Source organism: Montipora capricornis, chromosome 10 (assembly GCF_036669925.1).
Source record: "Montipora capricornis isolate CH-2021 chromosome 10, ASM3666992v2, whole genome shotgun sequence".
NCBI lineage: Eukaryota > Metazoa > Cnidaria > Anthozoa > Scleractinia > Acroporidae > Montipora > Montipora capricornis.
The window spans coordinates 46,620,964-46,642,734 of NC_090892.1; the positions used below are offsets into that span (position 1 = coordinate 46,620,964).

At 39.4% G+C, this 21,771-nt stretch overlaps 1 protein-coding gene across 1 annotated transcript; it reads left to right on the forward strand.

The window, feature by feature from the left end:
• Nucleotides 1–1,834: 1,834 nt before the first annotated feature.
• Nucleotides 1,835–14,565, forward strand: LOC138018776 (uncharacterized). The gene is made up of 3 exons (XM_068865460.1): nt 1,835–1,984; nt 11,016–11,780; nt 12,439–14,565. The coding sequence occupies exons 2-3, from the start codon at nt 11,186–11,188 to the stop codon at nt 13,662–13,664; spliced, it is 1,821 nt and encodes a 606-aa protein (XP_068721561.1). The 5' UTR covers nt 1,835–1,984; nt 11,016–11,185; the 3' UTR covers nt 13,665–14,565.
• The last annotated feature ends 7,206 nt before the right edge of the window (nt 14,566–21,771 follow it).

The following is a 21,771-nucleotide window of genomic DNA, read 5'->3' on the forward strand; positions in this document are numbered from 1 at the left end:
GGGACCGCTGCACTTACTCGGGGGCGGCGCTTATTTGCTTTTTTTATGCCAAATGCGGCGGTTATTGGAGGGCGGCGTCACGCGTCTGTTTCTCGCTACAATTATATAGACCCTCAAAACTTGTATACGGTCAGTACTGTTGATGTCTTGCCAAAATATCATTTGGAAATGATCTGTGGCCCAAAAGCAGTTGCCACAAGCCAACATTGAAAGTCTCTCTACTTCACTTACTGTCTATTTAACAATTATTCCACGAGTGCGCGTTGGATATGAGATGATAGATAGCTAACGAGGCGCGTAGCGCCGAGTTAATATATATATAATATATATTAATATATTGCTAGTGCTAATCACCCTTACTTGCAGTCACCCTTACTTGCAGTTGGCTGTAATCACCTCGTATCTAACAAGCGGGAGTGGATAATTGTTTTATTATAAAAGCCCCACAAATTATGGATAAATCTTTCCTACTTTATTTTGTAAAAACAACGAAACTGATGCGTACAGTTAGTGATATTTGTAGAGTATGGTATAATTAACAACTATTGACCGAAAAGGAGGTGGCTATTGTTGGAAATTTACCGAGCCGCGAAGCGGCGAGGTAAATATCCACCACTAGCCACCGACACTGAGGTTGATAGCTGGTTTAGTATAATCTGGAAAATTTAAAAACAAAAAAAAGGGAAGGAAGCGATCCACAATGGCAATAAAGTTAGGCTCTTTAATTGAGAATTTTTCTTTTAAATTATCTTCTCAGGTTGTTTATCGGGATTCCCATACAAATCCTTATATTTTTGTTGGCTTTCCGTCATACTGAGCCTGGGGTGCCTATGGATTTTCAAGCTTCGCTTTGGTTTTTGCCATCGTCATATGATCGGGATATGAATGATTTTAAGAAATCAAAAAGCTCAGATTTCCCCCAAGAGAAACAAAATTATAATGGGGGAAATCGGATGATTTGGGTGAACAGGGCTGTTTGGGATGTCACACTAGCCGCTATGTTGCTGGTCCAAAACAGCCTTTCCACAAGATTATTAGCCTTTAATTTTGGTTAAAAGTTTTGCTATCCTCTATAACAAAAGTACACCGTTAGGGCTATTTGCACTCACAACACCCGAACTTAAGTTTCTATCTGATTGAATCGCGGATAAGTGTTAATCGGCTTTGAGAAACTGGGCCAGCCCAGATGAGAGGTGTCGTCCCTTCAAAACGAAATAATCATCCATCCAAGTAAGCGTTGTTCTTGTCGTCGCTTATTTCTAACTTCAAAGAGTCTCTTTAAAATTAATTTTAAGTCAAGATTGTCGAATATCATTGTGGTCTCCGTTGCATGCCAAACCGAAAGTGGAAGCTCGAATGACAAATTGTTTGACATTTCTCAGAAATGTTCATTGAAATAATCGTGTTATATGGGCAAGACAAGATATCACGCCTTTTTTGCCGTGCAAGGAGTCACGCGTACCAAACATCTACGCAAATCTAGAAAAAAAAGTTGCCTCTTCACAACGAAAATATAAAACAGCATTTTGCATTCGCAAAAATGGAATCTAAGGTTGTTTATTTTGCATGCTCAAGTCTCGGAATGTTAGAGGCCAGGGTTATAAATAAATCACTGGATAATACGTGAGGTTTTCTGCAAAAACAAATACCCATTCGTGACAATAGAAAACTCATGAGAAGTTACAGCTATTTCGTTTATTTATTTAGTTATTTATTTATTTATATTTTTCTTTGCCGGGTTTGGTACTGCAATGTAATCTATTGCAGCTATAGCAAATGTCTGCCAACGTTTTGGGATCACACAACGTCCTATAGTAGACGGAACCTTAATTGTTGTAAAACGAGACGTGTGGCTTAAGGTCAACGGATTCCGAGAATCCCTGAAATCCTAAAAAAGCCTGATCGAGTGGGAGAATCCCATCATTTTAAGATCATCGCCAGCCAGAGCAGATCATCCAACCTCAGCAACGAAGTCTCATTAAAGGTAAGGGTAGTCTGTTCAGTCTACACGACTAAGCATCAATCAAGCTGACGAAAACGTCCGCATTTCAGAATTATATTAATTTGTAACTCTTCCATGCCGAAATTCACGACGTGACTGAGAGATCGTCACAGGTCACTGTTGCCGAAATCCCTGAAGGCAAATTCATCAATATTGATAATTTAAGTTCAAATGAGATACAGCTCAGGTTTTGTATGACCCAGCTTTGATATCATTAAAACCAGCCCAGTTAGCTTGTAAAGTCGAAATTGGCTGTAACAAAGAGCAACCAACAAGGCTACGCCCCCTTGGAGGCCGTGTATCATGAGCCACGAAAGACGATTATTTGTAAAATTAACAGCCAATAAGAGCATAAATTCCCTTACAAAACTGATGCATAATTATTAAACTAACAATGTATGTACATTCTTAGAGCTTCCTTCTAAGGAAATTTTTAAGCAGTTTGTAACGTATTACCACACCTCCACATGATATCTCCTATTTTGTCTCATAAGAATATTTTTTACTTCAAAGCACGCATTTCCACTGTAGATTTCTTTTGTGTTGCTTTTGCTTTTAGCAACACCTGGAGGGAAATAAATAACTTATTAAAACAGGACAGTTTAAGGCGGTTGAGTCACTGAACTAGTAAATGATTTAACCCCGGAAATTAACGAACTTATTTTAGGAAAATGACTGCAAAGTAGTTGTGTTCCTCAATTTTGACCTTTGATCGCCATTTTATTACAATGGGTATTTTAATTAATAAGTGTCTTCAGTTTAAGTTCGGCTTGGTTCCAATAACCCAATCTCAGTGAACTGACCTCATATTGAATAGTGTTAAATTCGTCAAGAGCTCCTCCACCTTGTGCATGGTTTCCTGGTAGAAGTCCGGAAGTTGAAATGAAATGTTCCCAATGATCGAGGAGTGTAAACTTTGCCCTGGTGCTTATATTCCCGACGTGCCCAATCGGTGAAAAACGATAATCGATAGAATCGATATCAATCAATATTATCGATGATAATTAATCGATTAATATCGCAAATCGATGAAAATAGATCACTAAGAAAATCGTGAGTATAGATTTTCATCAATTTTATCGATTTCTCTTGTTTCATTTCAATTTCAGCGAAAAACGGTCTGGAAATGCAGAACCGCGATCAGTGCTGAAAGAAACGAAACTTTAACACGCCAAAAATCACGAGCAAAAGAGCCGGGTACAAACACCCGGTAAGCGAATGTTCTGGTGACCATCTGTGTATCCTTCTGATTTGAAAAACTAAAGAGGAACGTGACAAGAATAACTTAACATTCGATAGTCGCTTCAAGGGGCCAAAGGGTTTTTACAAGTTCCTTTTGAATTTTTCCGAGCTGTCCTTTCCAACTCACAACGCGGAAGGTCTCGCCACGGCTACCAATTTTCTTCTCCAAGAAAAATGTTTCACCAGCTGTTACAGTAAACCCACACTCATGGTACCTTTTTACAACATAATCTATCAATATCGCATCCAGAGTCGGCCTGGCACGCACGCTGTAAATGCTCTACGTCTGAAAACTGAAAGTATACTCTTTCAAGACTTGCCGATTAAGATCGATGACAATCGATATAATCGATAGCAATTACGAGGATTTGAATTTTGAGTATCGAATTTCATCGATTATTTGAAGCAATGGATATTAATCGATTAATTATAATCGATTATATTGATTATACCGATTGTCTTCTGATGATCTATTTTCATCGATTGGGCACGCCGGGGCTTACCCGAGAGAGAACGCAGCTCTTTACAACCTCTTATTTCAGTGGATCCTTTTAGGACTCAGCTCTATTGTTTTTAGAGTTAGGTTCCATTGTTTCTTTTGTATTGTTCTTTGTGTCCATTGTTTTCTGAACCAATCCCGAGAGCCGTTGTAATAGCTGTGTACTGACCCCGGGGCTTGCTGGACTCGCAACATTAATTGTAACGCAAAAACCGGAAACTGCCCTATCTTGGACAATAAAATAAATTAGATAATTTATATTTTGGTCGACTTGTTGGAAATAAGATTTGTCATCAAGATACTTTATTTTGGTGGAATTAACAGTGGTGTTGACAATTAAAGGCGTGATAATCTTCCAGGCGGTTTCTTCTGAAGTGTAACCGACCTTTCAGCGAAATCTAGTGTCAAAGGAGTAATCTAATTAAGCGCCCGGTCCACAATTTTGCTTGCTCTGGCTCCTCGTAATTTCATGCAGAGTGCAACGCCTAAAATGTTCTGTTGTAAACATGGCGGTTGGCGAGTGAAGTTGTCTCTCTGGCCTTTCTGTCGACGAATTCCAGGACCTACCGATACAATTTGGGCAAGTTTTGAAAGCTAAAAACTGCAATGTATGCTGTATTTTGCTGGTGGAACTGGGTGGTCCGACACTTATAAAATATCAATGAAATGAGATTCGGGGCTCTTTCCTTGTCATGGAATGGCAGAATTACCCAGAATCCATTTTTGACATGAACGAAGCAACTTGAGAAGCACGAGACTGGCCCTCATTACATGGCTGACGCGCAGCCGGAGGAAAAAGTGAGAAGAAAATTTCTAGCTACATACTAAGGAATAGCCCTGGTGCTGCTAACGTATACTTTTGATTTCTGAACAAGTTTTTATCAAAGAAAATTGGTGATAAAGTAGTGCTTTTTTCGCTGTTATCCTCGTAGCAAAAAAAGAAAGGCCTTTCGTGATATCTTGTCAAAAGAACGGTATGATGTAAATAACAGAATACTCTTACCAATAATGTCAGACTCTACATCTCTATGCTGCAATATATAAGCGCATTAGAATAAACTTACTCATAATACTTTACAAGTCTGTTTTTTAATGGTTTTCTTTCCAGTCTTCTTGTTATGATCTTCACGTTCGCAGAAATGAAATTCTGTCCCACAGTAAACCTAGAACAACCACTTACGGTCTTAATTCTTTTTCTTACTTCTCAACTAAGTTGTGACAGGGATGCGCTACCTGATTTTATCCGTACTACCACCGAGTTTACTGGTTTTAAAAGAGAATCCAGCGCCGCATTTGGTACAGCGGCTTTTCTTTATACTAAATATATCTTTAAATAATATGCATTTAGTCATGTATCTGTATATGCTATGTATTTTAGCTGTAAATCTAATGTCTCGAAGATACAAGCTCTTGTAGTTATTCTGAAATTCGAGATGAAATTAGGTTTGTGCATGTGTATGTATGTTACTTTTAACACAGCGCGGCGTGCGTACACTTTGTAATCTACGACTCCAGTGCTTGCCATATGACTGGTAAAATGACTTTTCCTTTAAATATTTAAGCCAACGAAACCTTACGCTAAATTGTAATGGCAAGGGCGGTCTGGAGCTGTGAGTAGGCGTGGGATTTGTCACATATGTCACATCTCTCCCTCAATGCCATACAGCGAGGTCGGTAGCAAAAAGCAGCGAAGGGCCAACTGCGTCCAAAACCGATCGCACGGACCGAAATCCCGGGATGACTCGTTTGGTACGACGCTCCAGCGCCATGTCTGGAGGTACTGCCTTTTTTCTCTCTTGTTCAAACATTCCGTCGGGGCATGCGGCGTAAATGTTCTGGTTCTCCGATACCTACAGGCCTAACAAAAAAAATTAAGATGCTAATTTCGACAAGGAATCGACATTGCAGTTGATTCTACAGGCATAAAAACCGTGCTGTTGGGAATGACTTCCGCGAACACCTTTGCGATGTTGACAAGAATGACTAGGATGCGTCTAAGGCAGTCGCTCGGCATTTTAATCTCCCTAACCACTCCAAAAACACATGTCTATTTGTGGTCTTTCCCTACATCAAGGTACGACGGAAAGCTGCATGACTCTGGAACAAAAACTCATCTTCCAAATCGGCACCCTTAATCCTCACGGTACTGACGCTTTTCATATAACTAATGTATTCCTATTTTTCACGTTGCCATGTAACCACTCATAGCGTATCTCCTACTCCTACTCTACTATAAAACTACAAATAACCCACAATTCCTCTATTCGCTCTGACGAAGGGCTAACGCTCGAAACGTCAGCTTTTGGAATCGCTGTACGGTCGCCAATTTACATTATCAACTCCGACAAAAGTGAAAGATCGAGTTTTGCCGGCCAGTGGTGAACGTGAGTTATTTTTCTTTTATTTGGCCTTTATTTTGCGCTCAAATATTAATCGAAATTGTGCAGTTTTAATCTTTGTATTTTGTACGTGCTGCTCAGAACTTCCTCGTTTTAGAACACTTTTGTTTGGAGGCAAAGTAACTATACTGAGAGAGGTTTTTTCGGTTGTTTCTTTTATTCAACTGTGAACTATAAGAAGTTGGTCTCATACTTTTAGCATTAACCTTTTTCATGATTTCCTTCGGAAAGTTGTCTTTTTTAAAATAATTTAGTTTGAATGAGTGAAAAGATATGATAAATTAAGTTCATCTGATAAAACCCAAATTTTATAAGTAACCAGAGGTAACATTCTGTTTGATGACGTCCTGCTTTTGGTTTGTAGAGCTTCTTTCCTTGCTGAGAAATTGATTTCAGCCATTATGGTTGTGATGATAACCTCGTTCGAGTAAACACGGGATTGAAAATTTCGTTTAAGGACGGTGCCTACTAATAAAAAGGTATTTTTGCGCGTTTTACTGAATATGCGGGAAAAGCAGATCTTAAAGGCCCACCTTCAACCGAAAGGCATTGCGTGCCTCGGAACAATTTTCATATATGAAAATTCCACCCGAATCCGAGATTCATCCAATTAGATCGCTGCGATAAGAAATACAAATTTCCATAACAAAAACAAACGGTCGAAAAGTCTGTCGGTTGAAAGTGGGCCTTTAACAAGTGTTATTAAAATCCAAAAAGAAAATTGGGGGTAACCACGCATTTTTCGAAGATAATTTATCAACAATATTTGTAAAAAGCTTTAAAGTACGAAGCAGTGTTTGGCGTTCCTTTCCAAATTGAAGCTCAGTTATCTCTGAAAAATGCTTGGTTACCCCTAATTTTCTTTTTGGATACCAAGATCAGTCGCTAAGTTCTGCTTTCTCCGCATAGTTTTAAGCCCCGCAAAAATTTCCCTGTATTAATTAATAAGCACCAGCAATAGGAAATCCGAGTACACTGTATCTCGAGATGCACAGAACGTGTGCGCAATAACAATAGCACCGTCCTTAAGTGACGCGTAGGTTTCTTTGACTGAGTTTGTTCTCAAAAGGCGCAATGTGTCTCTTTTAATAAACCCTTTTAGGTACTCCATGGGGTACTCCGTGGATTAGGGCTCTGCGTTTTGTCCTCTCCCCTCCAGGAGACTCCACGATGACCAATAACCACCTCTTGTACTATATATATATATGTTTTGTATTTTATTTTATTTTAATTTCATTGTAGAAGTTACTTAAAATACTCACTTAGAAATACATACACATATAATACACAGTGTACCTCTACATATATTACACACACTCTCTCGTTTTAACATAATAATGACAAGCGTAGTACAAGATTTTATTGCATTAGTTTTCAATATACTTGCCCCATTTTTCAAGATGGATGGGCAACTTGTTACAAGATTTGGCGACCATCATTTCAAGTCGGTAGATCATCTAAATCCTAGCGTTTAATACTAGAATGGATGGTTTGGTTTTATTACATCTACAGGAACAAATATATTTTTTCGCAATTACCAGAATATGGTTCAGTTACAAATAAATCAACTCTTTTACAATCCATTATACCGAACTTTATGTCCTTATTAGAAAGAGGTTCAATTTCAATATCTAGGTTGCCCATCCATTTTATAACTTCTGCCCAGAATGTCTTGGTGTAATGGCAAGTTACAAAAATATGTACTAGATTAAGCATAATTAAAAGATAGGTTCAGTAAAGTCCATATCATAATTATGCAATTGAAATAAATTACTCCGAGCTCCGAGAAATTGAAGAGGTATGATGTTACAGCTGCACTCACACCGGAGGGGTACTTCTTTTGTAAGTACTTACGAAATTCTGGGAAATGAGAATATATTATTTTTGCTTGTCGGAATAAGCTACTTCAGTGATGCTGGTGACTAATGTTGAGTGTTTTTCGTAAGTATTGCACGTCACTCCGATTTATCAAACCTGATTTAGAGATCATGAGCATTGACGTTGTGGAGAAGCCTGCACTCAGTAATGTTCACGATGCAGAGTGGCTTTGTATTGCACAAAGGAATGTCAGAAACAAGATACATGGCGACATAAGCCAGATTGCGATTCGGCCAACCTTAAGAGAACGTGTTTGAGCTGCGGTATTGAACGATCGAGAACAATGCAGTGCACAAACTGTATGGATGCCGCCTATTGTAGCGAAGAATGCCAAAGAAACCACTGGGCATACCACAAACTTAATGCATCAATCAATTCCAGCGGTGCCCATCCCCCCCCCCCCCCCGGACTTGAAAAACTTGGGGATGTTTCTAAAGGTATGTTTTCTCAATTTTAGGTATTTCTTCATTTATACTTGTAAGCATATGAATATATAAAAGCAACAAGGTGAACTAATATCACAAAACAATCACTGACGTGAAGAATGCGTAAACACGACTACTTCGCATTTCGCATTCAAAACTAGCCTAGCAATTTTTAAATTCGATTCATGAAAGTGGAGTTAAAAATACAGAAGGTTTGCGAATTCAAATGATGCGATCTTCAAGACAAATCGTGCGAGCTTAAAATGCGATTCATCATCATTTAAAATGTCTTGATTCTTCATAGCGACAAGGTGAACTATTATTTGGTGTATCAAAAAACGATCACCGACGTGAATACGGCTATTTCGATCCCGGGGGCGGGGCATTTGCCCTCTTTCTTCGTCCCCACCCCGGGGCATTTAGACAGCTTATGTGTCCCCACCCCGGGGAACTTGCCCATTTAAAAAAAAATGCTAATGCCCGGGGGTTAGCCCGGGGGGGGGGGGGGGGAATGACACTGCTGGAATTGACTGATGCATAACTGCCGAGACAATGTTGATAGAACGCTTGAATTGGCCGACGGCATTAAAGTGCATATGAAGCGAAATCAGTTTTTTTAATATTTTGAAAGTTCAACATTCTGAAGACACTTTTCCAAAGTTTGCGCGGCCAAAATGTCCGGTCACGTGGCCTGATGACGTAGTGTTGTGGACAAGACTAGGCGTTGAGTGAGAAAGTACGAAGAGGAGTGAGATTTTGCCTCGCTGGCGGCTCTAACAATCAAAGTTCTACGAATTCGAGCAACACTCCGGGACCGCATACGAATGCATCAGTTTCCTGTGATCCAGTTGTCAGGGACAAACGGATGAAGTTTGTCCGAAAACATCGCCATAATTTTGAACCACAGTCGAGGTATTCCTCACTGTGTTCTGCCCATTTTGAAGAAATTTGTTACTCGCGGAAATTATCAGTTCTCAGCGGCATGGAGGAAGGAACCCAAATTCGTGCTATTTTAACACGGGGAGCAGTTCCAACGCAGTACCAGGAGCCCTCAGTGAAGGCAGTAAAAGACAAGTAAGAAACTTAAGATAAGCTTACATGTTGCTTTTTGCTTATTATTTGCATAAACATCCAATCGCACGCAGTATAAAGACTACATCATTTTTCTGTCTCTTGTGTGTAGTTTTGCTTTAGTGTAATGATGTCTGTAGTCGTGTGTAGTTTTTTCTGCAACACTCGTTGATCGCCAAATACATATGAAGCTTAGCTGTAGTTGAGTAAATCAAACCTCTTATGTAAGCCAACATGGAAGCTATCATTTGAAACACAGTTGAGCTTATCATATCGATGTATTTCGATAGTTAGTGTTTTTTGCCTTTACATGAAGGAATGTGACGGTATGAAGGTTATACATTGTAGGATGAGACATCCTAACCCTAACCACAGTTCTAAATTAATGCTCATAATCTCTCATAATCTTTGATAATCATTTATTCCTCTCTGATAAATGTCTTTAGAGATGTAATGCTATCATTACTGTACTTCATCTCAATTATTTTGTTTAAGTTTACAAACACTAAACTGAATATTTCTATTTTTTTCATGGAAGGTGCAGAGCAAGGAAGTTTGCATTTAGAACATCACAGTCCCGGATGAAGTTGTATTGTAGCCTCTAATTCAAGAACAGGTGGAAGAACAAGGAATTGCCAAATAGGCAAGAAGCCCAGTCGGGGTCATCCCAGGGGACGCTGCCAAGGACCATGAATACATGTGCCTGACTGGTCTTCCATTGTGTAAAATCTCTATCACTTGGTTTAAATTTACTCACAACTTTGTTGTGTACACTGAGGTGTTACTCAGATTACTATTAACAAAGCAAGAACTAAAAGTTTCTTCTGCAGAGACCTGTGATCAAAATCATGACTTGCAAACCAGTGGTTTATCATGATAGCTTAAAATACAAAAAGTCTGAAGTGTTTCAGTAGTCCACTGGCAGAGTCAACTAAACTGTGCAATAAAGGAGTTCTACTTATTTGAGTCTCAGTCACTTGAGACAGTAAGTGCGTGTTAATTATATTGGTACAAAATTTTATTTAGTAAATGTGACAGTGGTTTCCACCTAAAATGTGAGAGGGTTTTATGTAACATGAAATTTAGTTAAACAGAATGTCACTCCCTAAATTGGTAGTTGTTTTGCTAAGACAAAAATAGACACAACTATTGTACTGTGATCCCCAGGATTGAAAACATTTTGAGAGTACAGACCATCACAGACATTATACTATGAAAGGTCTTAGGAACTTAAGAGAAACTGACTTTATTGTTTGGGCATAACCCAGAGGCTGATCTGCAGTCCTACTGAGTAGATTCAGAGATAGGTGAAGCATCAAACACATTAGCAGTAAAAAGTCAACATTTAAATGAAGAAAGAAAGAAAAAGATAAATAAATAAATATAGCCAATCATGCTGCAGGTTTCCCAAAAGTTAGCCTCACGGTGTAATGTTATAGAACTTGGAAATTTTTAAGACATTTTGAAACTTAATGATTCCTCAAATAATTTCTTCACAGTTTGCTGTTCTTCAATGTTCATGCCAATGCAGCCACAATTGTTATTGCAATGTGAATAGATTATGTTTGCTTGCTGGAATAAGCTACTTCAGTCATGCTGGTGACTAATGTTGAGAGCTTTTGGTAAGTATTGCAAATAACTCCGAATTATCAAACATGAAATAGAGATCATGAACAAAGCTAAGCATTGTTGGCGTTGTGGGGAAGCCTGCACTCAGCATTGTTCACGATGCAAAGTGGCTTTTTACTGCACAAAGGAATGTCAGAAACAGGATAAATGGCGACACAAGCCAGACTGCGATTCGGCAAACCTTAAGAGAATGTGTTTAAGCTGCGGTACTGAACAATCGAGAACAATGCAGTGCACAAACTGTTTGGATGCCGCCTATTGTAGCGTAGAATGCCAAAGGAAACACTGGGCATGTCACAAACGTAAGTGCCAAGACACTGTTGAAAGAACGCGCTCATTGGTCGAGGACATAAAAAAATTTCATAAGCTAAAGGAGAGTAACGTTGGTCTCATAGCTACCTATTACTGGGGTAATTTTCCAGCCGCGGATCTGCTCAACTTGCCCATGAATGAGGGAGAAATCTGTCCTAATCCGCTATCTCTGTTATTATGTGGAGTTGGTGATCCTCGGAATGTGTTGCTCACCATTGCTTCGTTGCCTAAGACTTATAAGCAGCCAGTGACATTCGTGTTAAACGACATTTGTCCATGTACTCTCGCTCGAACAGTTTTGCTTCTCTACATGCTATACAAAGGTATTTATCAATTTATTTGTTTGTCTATACCATTTATCAAGGCTAGTGTCTGAAAGGCTTCATTAGTATATTTGGAGTTTCTATCTCAATGAAACTGACCCAGATAATGACAACATTAAGTAATAGCAATACTGGCGAAACTTGACCTTTTCAAAGCTTAGTTTCTTCTTCACGTTTCACAAACTCCCCCAAATGTCCTACAGCACAATCATATTACTCGGTCAACAAAATGTTATTTTCTCTTAAGGCTAATGAATCGTCATCATGATCGCTTGAAACAAACACGTCATCAACAGTTCTTCGTATTTTATTTCAGATTTCATGCTCTGCGTTATGTTCATTTGTACGATTTGGTCTGAGGCAGAAACTGTCAAATAAACCAGTAATGTATCATGAGTAGATATCGCCTTCTATCGAGGCCGCAAATGAAAGTTTTTTTTCGCTATCATCAGCAGTCTCTTTTTCGTGATCCTTCTGGGATAAAAAGGGGAGTTTCTACTCACTGATTGAAGTCACTATGTCTTGAATTGTCTCATAAATGGTTGTATTTCTCGAAGCTAACACTGCTGAGGTCAGGTTGTCTAAGAACGAGAGGACGGTTCGATAGTTAATCTACCATAAATCAGTTTCACTCAGACGCTTGTTGCACACTTTGCAGGAGGAAATGCTATATGCGAAAGAGTGGTCCGAATTTGGTACTCGGTTCGCATTTCTGCACAAGATTCTGATGACCTGACGTGTGCTCTTCAAGACCTCGTGACTACAAATGAACTATTCAAGCTTACTGGAGGTCTCATGATGGTTCCTACAGAACACCTCAGCCAGCTACAGATCGTTTGGACCGAATGGCTTCGCTTGTCAAAACGCAAAGGGTCGTGGGTGGAAGATTCGAGACAAGAGGCTAATTCCTCCGATCCAAAACGAACGGATGGCGTTGACGTATACATGCATGCAATCCCAACAGAGCATAGAAAGTCCGCTCAACATTTTCTTGACACAGGTATATTTCATTCATCAGGAAACGCCCCAGAGTTGACCCGACAAAACGTTACTTTAACGGGTAGAGGAGCTAATCAATTTACCGCTGACCGCAATTTTCATTACAGCATACCGACGGATGTGCTTCCATTCACCGGATGGGATTACCGAGAAATAAAGAAATCCTGCTACTCAACCTCTCTGACAAAGATGTACACCATCTACTTGTCCGGTATTCTGCAAAAGTCCTTTCAAAAACTGAAAACAGACCAGTTGAGGTTCCGTTTCCTTCTGTGCGACGTTGCTAATATCGAGGCCTGGCTGCCTCCCGATCTCACATATGACCGCATTGCAATATCCAACTTATGGGACTATTACCCCCTTGCCGTTTTGCTGAGAAAATTGAAAGACTTTTTGAACACGTCCAATTCTCATGCCGTCATATTAACTGAAACTGAAAACTGGATTTGGGATTTTATGCCGGAATTCATCAGTCTTGTGTTGCCGTACAGAATCTGGGTAGATGACCTCTTCAAAAGAGCTCTGCGGGACACTGGAAATCCTGAACTTGCGTATTCCGGCGTGCCCGCAGTTGTGGAATACTTGAATTTGACTAGCGAATTCCTGATGTTTCTGAGAGCGTCCCTTCTTGCGTCATGCCCTGACAAAGAACTCGCTTCATTTAAAGGGAAGAAGAAAATTCCCTCTGTGAAATCTCTCGCTTCTTCGATGGGGCTTCAAATTCGAGACTTCATCAAAAACGAGAACACGGTATCTCCGTTCAGGTGGGCACTCAATTGTCGCCGAGTTAGTATGTTGACAGGATACGAAAGAACGCTTGAATGGACACTTGTGCCAACAGATGAGGCCTCGCCTATCATCCCACCAGTGTTGGATCTTGACTAGACTGATTCCTGGTCGAAATTAAAAGCAATCCACAAAAATAACAGGAAGTGACGGTAACTTACAACACTTTTCAGTGAGTCATCACACTCTTTAAAGGCAAATGCTATTGTGCACATTGCAATTGTTTTACATCTAGTTAGAATTTGAAGCTAGTACTTCACTACTGAAGCTAAACAACGCAACATTTATTTTTTCGCTCATCATAGGTACAGAGATATTTCCTGGTGTCCAAGACTTTCTGTTTGACCAAATACGTGTTTAGCGTATAAAATAGTGAGAACGATTTAAGCAATAGAGGACGTTTCCGGTGTGTTTCCATAGCCTCATCTAAACACGAGGCGGAGTTTGGAGTTCGAGACAGTTATGGTCAAGAATTCTCCCAACTCCTCTGAGTGTTTAGATGAGGCTATGGAGACACGGAAAAAAGTCCTCTGTTGCTTTTATAAAATATTTCTCAAAGATAATTAGACAAATGAAGGAAATTGCTGGGTTTTTTCACTTCTTGATTGAAACAGATTTTCTTGATACACGCTCATATTTCTTACCAGCCAATCCAAACGCGCGTTTGACAATACATAACCAATCAAAATTCGTGTGATGTCACAGCCGTGTTTTCATACTCTCATCTAGACACAGCTATTGACCAATGAAAGTGCGGGTACCATCCTTGTTATTTTATAAATTCTCTTGGTCCATAATATAAACTATCCTGGCTGCAATGACTAGAAACAGTCAGAAACTAATCCCAAGTATTTGATGCTGTAAGGCTGATCAAGATACTAGTCTGCTACTTTAAGAGGAAGATGAAACTTCTGATTAATGTTTTGTCTTGGTTTAAATTTCGTCTAATTTAAATTCAGCGTTAATTTGTTGGTTCACAACCATTAAAGCAGTAAAGGACGTTTTCCGAGTTTCCATAGCCTCATCTAAACACGAGGGAACGTTGGGAGAATTCGAGACAGTTATGCAAACCCGAGACGCAGTCGAGGGTTTGCATAACTACGCAGCAGGTAGAGAAATTGTTCCAAAATAGCTAATTTCTGGTTTATTTTATGGCTCGTCTGTTTATGTAAATCAGAAAGAGAAATGGACCCAGGATCGACCCTCGTGCATGACAATAATTTTATTAGGCAATAATTGCATTCCACACCACTGATTTACACCGTCTGCTTCCTGTCCTAATCACGCACACACAAGGGCATCATCTTAGGGGGGAATTTACATGAGACCGGGACGAACTCAGACCGCTATGAACTTGTACCGGTATACATGAGACCGGGACGAAATGCTTGGTGCCTGATTTCGGGATGAGCGGATATGTTTTGTCTAATAAATATACGGCTGACCCAAAAGCATACAGGCTTGAAATTTCTGGACCCGGTCTGAGATTTGTTGTCATTTACATGAGACCGGTACGAGAATTTCTCGTCTCGGTCCAGCAACCGAGACGAAGTCAGACCGGCCTGAGTTCATTGTCAGGCCAGTCTCATAGAAACGCATAGAAAGAAATGTACGGAGGCCGATACGAACACATCCCGGACTGAGTTGGTCCCGGTTTCATGCAAATACCCCCCTTACTGGTGATGAAATGAAACTAAATGAAACTTTATTGAACAATTCCCTGAGGGGCTTTTCGGTGATCAATGATAATGTGCTTTCTTGGCATTTTTTCCTCTGGAACGAGATGCTTCCGTGAAGTATACACTGGGTTGCCTGTGGTACGTGTTACAGAAAATCAGAAGGCACTGAATTGTGTGGTATTGAACTACAGCATTCCAGTCTCTGAAGAATAACAAATAAAAGAGAAGCGAGAAACATTGGCTTCTGGGCTGACATGTTGATAATTTTCAAGTTCCCTCACAACCTTTTTTCACCACAAGTTGAAGCGCGCCCTCTGAGCATCTGACAACTTTGTAATACTAAAGTTCACCGAAGTTCACCGAAGTTCACCGAAGTTCTCCCTGTCCCTCGGGGTTAGTATCTGGATGGGTGACCCAAACAACATACCCCTTCATAAAACGGAAGCATCGGACCGCAAATACTATTAACGCTAACAAATGCGAACTCAGCAAGGTACAGATTTTGTTAGCTTGCTTTATGCAAAACAAATATTGATGCAAAAAGTAAATAACTATTGATACACAGTTTTTAGAAAGAGCAGAGGGAAGTTTACATTAATTTTGAACCGTGAATATAGAATATAAAAAGTTACGATCAGCGACAAACATTTTGGGAGATTTTTGCTACGTTCAATTTTGTTATTCTACTTTTGGCCGCACAAATAAATCGCAAAATCGAAAGTGACGTGGCCGGAATTCAGCGGGCGCCGTGATTAAGTTACCGCGGCATGTTTACTGGCCAAACAGTGAAGCATCTGTGTCAAATGATGGCAAGATACCGTGTTTTTGTAAGTTTCTTTTTCTATCAAGTGTTATAAAGTTTGATAATAAAATGAGCGAAGTCAAAACAAAGATCACAATCGCCCAACTCTTGAGGTTGACCATTTGTTTACGCAAAGTCAAAATTCATTTTGGAAATAGCAGCTACTTTATTATTCCAAGGCGTCACAATTTTTCCCTGATTTTGGGGCTCATTTTGTGGAAACTCAAGCACGCTTCCAACAGACCTGTTTATTTTCGTGAACCCTTCCTGCTTACAGAGCAACACTAAAAAAATTCTGCCATATCACATTTCAACCTTAAGCTCGAAAATTCAATACACAGCATGATATTATAATTCACAAAGGCAGAAAATACCACAGAATCCTTTTCCAGCGAAAAATTTATTGAATCAAACAACATATTTGCTCTTAGAGGCAAAAACCTCTTCATATTTCATTGTGTGCGTGAAGACAAGAAACTCAATCGTGTCAAATTACCATGTACTTCAGGTTCAAACCCTTTCCTGAAGAACCTTTTCCTTGAACAATGATGCACAAAATAGTCGACAAGCTTTCTTTCAAATAATTCTTGACTGTCACATTTCCAATTATTTTTTTTACCTGACTTTGTTGAACCCATAAGTTACCAGATAATTTTCCATTTGGTTTCAGTGTTGTACATAAGACTACACTCGTGATAAAATATTGGAAATACAGCTCACTTTGATTTCGGCTCGACGGGCGAAAGATTGTTGTCGAAGTCCAGTACTCGTCACTTTTATACCAGAGAATTTTTCATTTGGTTTCAGTGTTCTACATAACAGCACACTCTTAATAAAATATTAGAAATACAGCTCACTTTGATTTCGGCTCGACGGGCAATAGATTGTTGTCGAAGTCCATTACTCGTCGCTTTTACGATTCCAGGTATTTGTTTTCACCGCCTGCCTAGTTTATCCAACTGACTTTCCATTATTGAGCTCCATAAGGGTATATTTTGTTTAAAGATCCACGAAAACGCCATTCGCGTTACATGACTTTCGACGCCATTGCACTTTAAGTTTATCATTCTACTGTGTCCACCAGAGAAATCTACGCATTTCCACTACCCTCTCTATCCTAAGAAAATACGAGCAGAAGGCTCTATGCACAAAGACACCACTTAGCAGGGGAGGGACAGGCAAGACTTACCGACACGGAAAAAAAACACCCAACAAATGCCACCCTTTTTCCGACTGGGATTGCCATACGGCAACCCGGTAAAAAAAGAAAAACACCCAACAAATGCCACCCACTTTCCGACTGGGATTGCCATACTGACAACCCAGTAATGAGGTCACTTTAAAGAGGCGATTGGAGTTCATTCTTCCGCAACGGTTGCTAGAGTAGCCATGACAAAATGTCGGAGAATTCAGAAACTTCTTTCGTTGAGAGCAATTTCCGTCTTTTCAGTCAGTATTTTTTCAGTCGCTGTTGTAAACTGCCTGTACACGATGAGATAAAGTAAAACCCCTTACCTTTTTCGAGCCCTGCAAGAGGCATATGTCTTAAACTTAAAATATGATACTGAGTTGCAACTTTCCAAAGGACTATGTGGAAAAGTCAAAAGAATATCATCAGTCAATGTTTGAATAGCTATTACAGTTGTATTGGCTTAATTTTACAAAATGAAATCCAACACTTCTTCGCAAGCTCACTTTTTAAACGTTTCTAGGTTTACGAACACTCACGAAAATCGCAAACACTTCTATCAACAGTTAGGGTAACATATACCATACGATATTTAAGTAGACAAACCTGAAGCAAGCATCAATTCTTTTCCCACGTTAAGAAGTTCCGGGCAGTTTTACAGAGTTAACAATATCCTTTTTGTGCTTTTGTACTTAACAAGTTTCAATGTTTTGGAACCTCTTAAGAACTCGCTAGCACTTCTCCACTAATTAAGCCACTGACCAAGTTTTGATGTTTTGAAACCCCTTGCGAGATCGCAAACACTTCTCCGCAAGCTCATTTTAAAAGTTTCGATGTTTTGGAACCTCCAAATCGGAAACACTTCTCCACTAATTGGGTGATGTAACATCTCTCGCTACCTTTGCCAAAAACAAAAAACTAAACAATTGAAACTATCACTTGGACTTAAAAACAATAGAAGCTGCTTACAATAACCCATACAATAGCAGGTTATAATACGGGAGCTCTACTGCACTAATTAAGCAACTGAGCAAGTTTTGATGTTTTGAAACCCCTTGCGAGATCGCAAAAACCTCTCCACAAGCTCATTTAAAAGGTCTGTCGTAAGCCGTCTCGCATGCGACAGAAATCGTACCGTGTAAATCGGCCCTAGCAAATCGCAGACCCGGCAAGATCACCGCCATTATTTTCACCGTTCTCGAGCGATGGATCAATAGTTTCAGCTCCAAAACAGGCACACTCTTTTTTTAAAAAAAAAGTCTTATTTTTGGGGTTGCTGAACGTTCTAATTGATTGATTGATTGATTGATTTATTGATTTATTGATTTATTTATTGACGACGATTTGAGCCTGAAAACGTTCTTAATGCGTTTTTACAGCTACGTGGTATAGGATTTCAATAAGTCAACGCGGACGTGACCAGGAATGTTTCCTGTGGCGTGTCCCTAAGAATTTGGGTTTATTTTCCTGTTAGAATACAGTTAGCTACAGTTATACATTTATTGTACCTTATGTTTATACTGCTTACACAAAAAATGAGCATAATAAAGACCGTCGTTCTTAACTGACTCTCATCAGCACTGGGAATGTTCTTAGGACGTTCTTAAAATTTTGGTTTATCTCAGCCTCAACGTTTTTATAAGAAAGGTTCTAATAAGAAAGGATCGCTTATTTGATCTAAAAGTGCTAACATTTAGCTGGAAACAAAAGTCACTGAAAAGTCAAGAACGAATTTGTTAAACGGTGGTAGAAAAAATTTTGTGCCTGTTTTTATGCGTGCAACTAAATTGGATGTTTTTTGCATGTAAAGTCAATAAAGTTTTTGGCTGGGAGTGTCTTTGTCGTTTCTTTTAAAAACAGATGCAAATTTGCATGATCGGTTAATATTGCTACACCAGGAAAGTGTTTGCTTGCTGAGAGGGGTTTTTCAGACCTCCAAAAACAGCCGGACCCTTCAAAACTCAATCGTCCAAAGAATATTCATGTAGACACAGGGACAAGGTTTCTGTGGCCAGACACGACCAAGACTCAGAACAGCAAAGTTTCGCCCATTTAAGTTTTTGCTTTACAGTTTACAGATTTCTAGCGAGATGTGATGACTCCTACCTTTAATGCAAACTTCTTTTTCCAAATGACAGTAAAATGAAGAATCTCGTTTGACCGGGAGAAAGGCAGGCCACAGAAGAGACAAATCATGAAGTCAGAGCGCGAATTCGGAAAATTGATTAAAACTAATGCAGCATGTTAATGTGTAATAAAGGAAACTAAAGCTTGCCTGTCCTTAGCAAATAAAATGAGGAACGCGAACGTTAATAATAATAAAAATAATCACTTTGTTTACCCTCGGATTTTTAGAGTAGCTAGTAGCTAATATCTCCGAGCATTTAACATATACAATTGTTAAGAATCCCAACTGGCGGGAGGCAAACCAGTTGGCTATTTCACAAGAGCGACAGGAAATGGGACCAGTACTACCTGAAACAAATTCAATGAGTGGTCAGAACGCGGTCATGAACCCGGATCTCAAGGCACGGACCCTAACCACTCGGCTACACTATCATTGCGATAGAACTACGTGAAGAGCCCGCAGAACGAATACAACTAGATGCTCTATGAAGTACACTGGGTTGCCTGTGATACTTGTTACTCAAAAAAGAGGGCACTGAGTTGGGTGGTATTGAACTGCAGCGTTCCAGTTAATTTTTTCAAGGGAGGGATCATTTCGACCGTTTTAAGGGTCAGCTAGGCGTCGTGCCAGCAGAAACCCTTTGGCTCACACGTTCACACGTTTAATTATTTTGCAATGTGCTCTCCCATTTTGAGGTCTTTTAGTTTTTTAAGCTTTGGTAATAAAGATAACAAAACACGCTCTTGAGTAAAACCCACTCGTCTCATCTTTAAATAGTCTGCAAAAAAAATAACTGCAAATTGCTCTGACGGACGTTTTCCTGCATGTCATGCATGTCTTGCAGTTGCACTAAGCAAACGTTTATTGCACACACTAAGGAAGGACTGAAGATGTTGTTTCCACTTCATAATTTCTCTTCTTTTCAGTTTAATTTGATGCCAGATCAAAAAATCTTTTGGCTTTACGTTTGCACCAAAAAGTACCGTACAAGCCGGGGGTTAATAGTAAAAGGCTAGGCAACCATAAAGGTGCACGTGATCACCTTGTTTCAACTGAATGGACTACGGAAAGGAAAGTTAATCGTTCGTCGTTTTCAGAGTAAAACAACGTACTTTTTAGCCAAGAAACTTCCGTCTTTAGTTTTTTAGTTTTGTTGTAATATTTAACTGAATATTTACATTTCATCTGTCGGGTCAGGAAGCCTTCTTTGTCGGGTTCCTGAGAAACGTATTTATGTTGACTTCAGGGTGAACTATTTACACAATCATGAGGTTTAGCGGCCATAGAGTTTGTTTTTAAAAATCTGAGCACCTATGAGATACAAAAACAGACTTGCGAATTATCGCAAATCACAATGCTGACAAGCACAAAAGCAAAGGAAATGGTTAATAAATATGAAGTTTTTTACTATCTGAATGTTTCTGGCTTACATTAAAGCGATATATTGTTGAAAAATCTTCGTGTTAAAAGGAGCTATGTCAAGCAAAATGATGTAATTTCATGACACTCAAAATTCCCAAAAAGCATGAGTAATGTAAACAATGTTCGCACTAGTAAGTCTTAGCAATAAATTGGATTAACCAGGAAGTTAAAGAAGTATTGTTGGCTTCCCAAATAAACTTCATTTTACACTATAATGACAAAACAGATCTTTTTCTGACGATAAAAACTTGGCCACCGGCCTATGATCATCTGTCAGAAAGAAAAAATTTGTGTCATCTTTATAAAAATCCTCGCATATCACATTTCAAGCCATGTATGCAAATTTGTTAAGCTTGAACATTACACAACATGACGCAAAAAATTAATTTGGATGTTTTCTTCACTTGACACGGATGCAAATCGGGACGGCCATTTTTTCCTGAGTTGCTCGGAGGTAAATAGCACAGGATATCCGGAGTTTGACGAGCCAATAAGCGCGCGAGTTCAACGCTATCCACTGTTTTAGGAGGGGGACATTGGGGTGTATTAGAAACCGCAAAACCGAAGAAAAAATCGTCCAAAACCGCAAAACCGCAAAAAAATTCGGCCAAAACCGAAAACCGCATACAAAAGCATCAAAAAACCGATACAATGGTGACAAGTGTGGCATACAGAGTAAGCTACGCTAACACTTTATTTCATCAAAGTATTTGTGAATGTCATGGACTTGTCTAAAGCCTTCATATCTTTTAGTATCTGCTAAAATCATAGGCTTTATTTCTGCCGCTCTCTCGAGCCCGGACTTTGTGGACTCATTTTCCGTAAAGCAGCTGGTAATGGAGCCAAGTTAACTTAGGAGAATTTGCATACAAAGCCTCTCTAAAATTTCAATTTTGCAATCGCAAAAAGCTATAGCTCTGGAAACCTCCAATAAAACTCTCTAATTGAACATTTCTATTTGATAACTAGGACCTGACAGTTTGGAG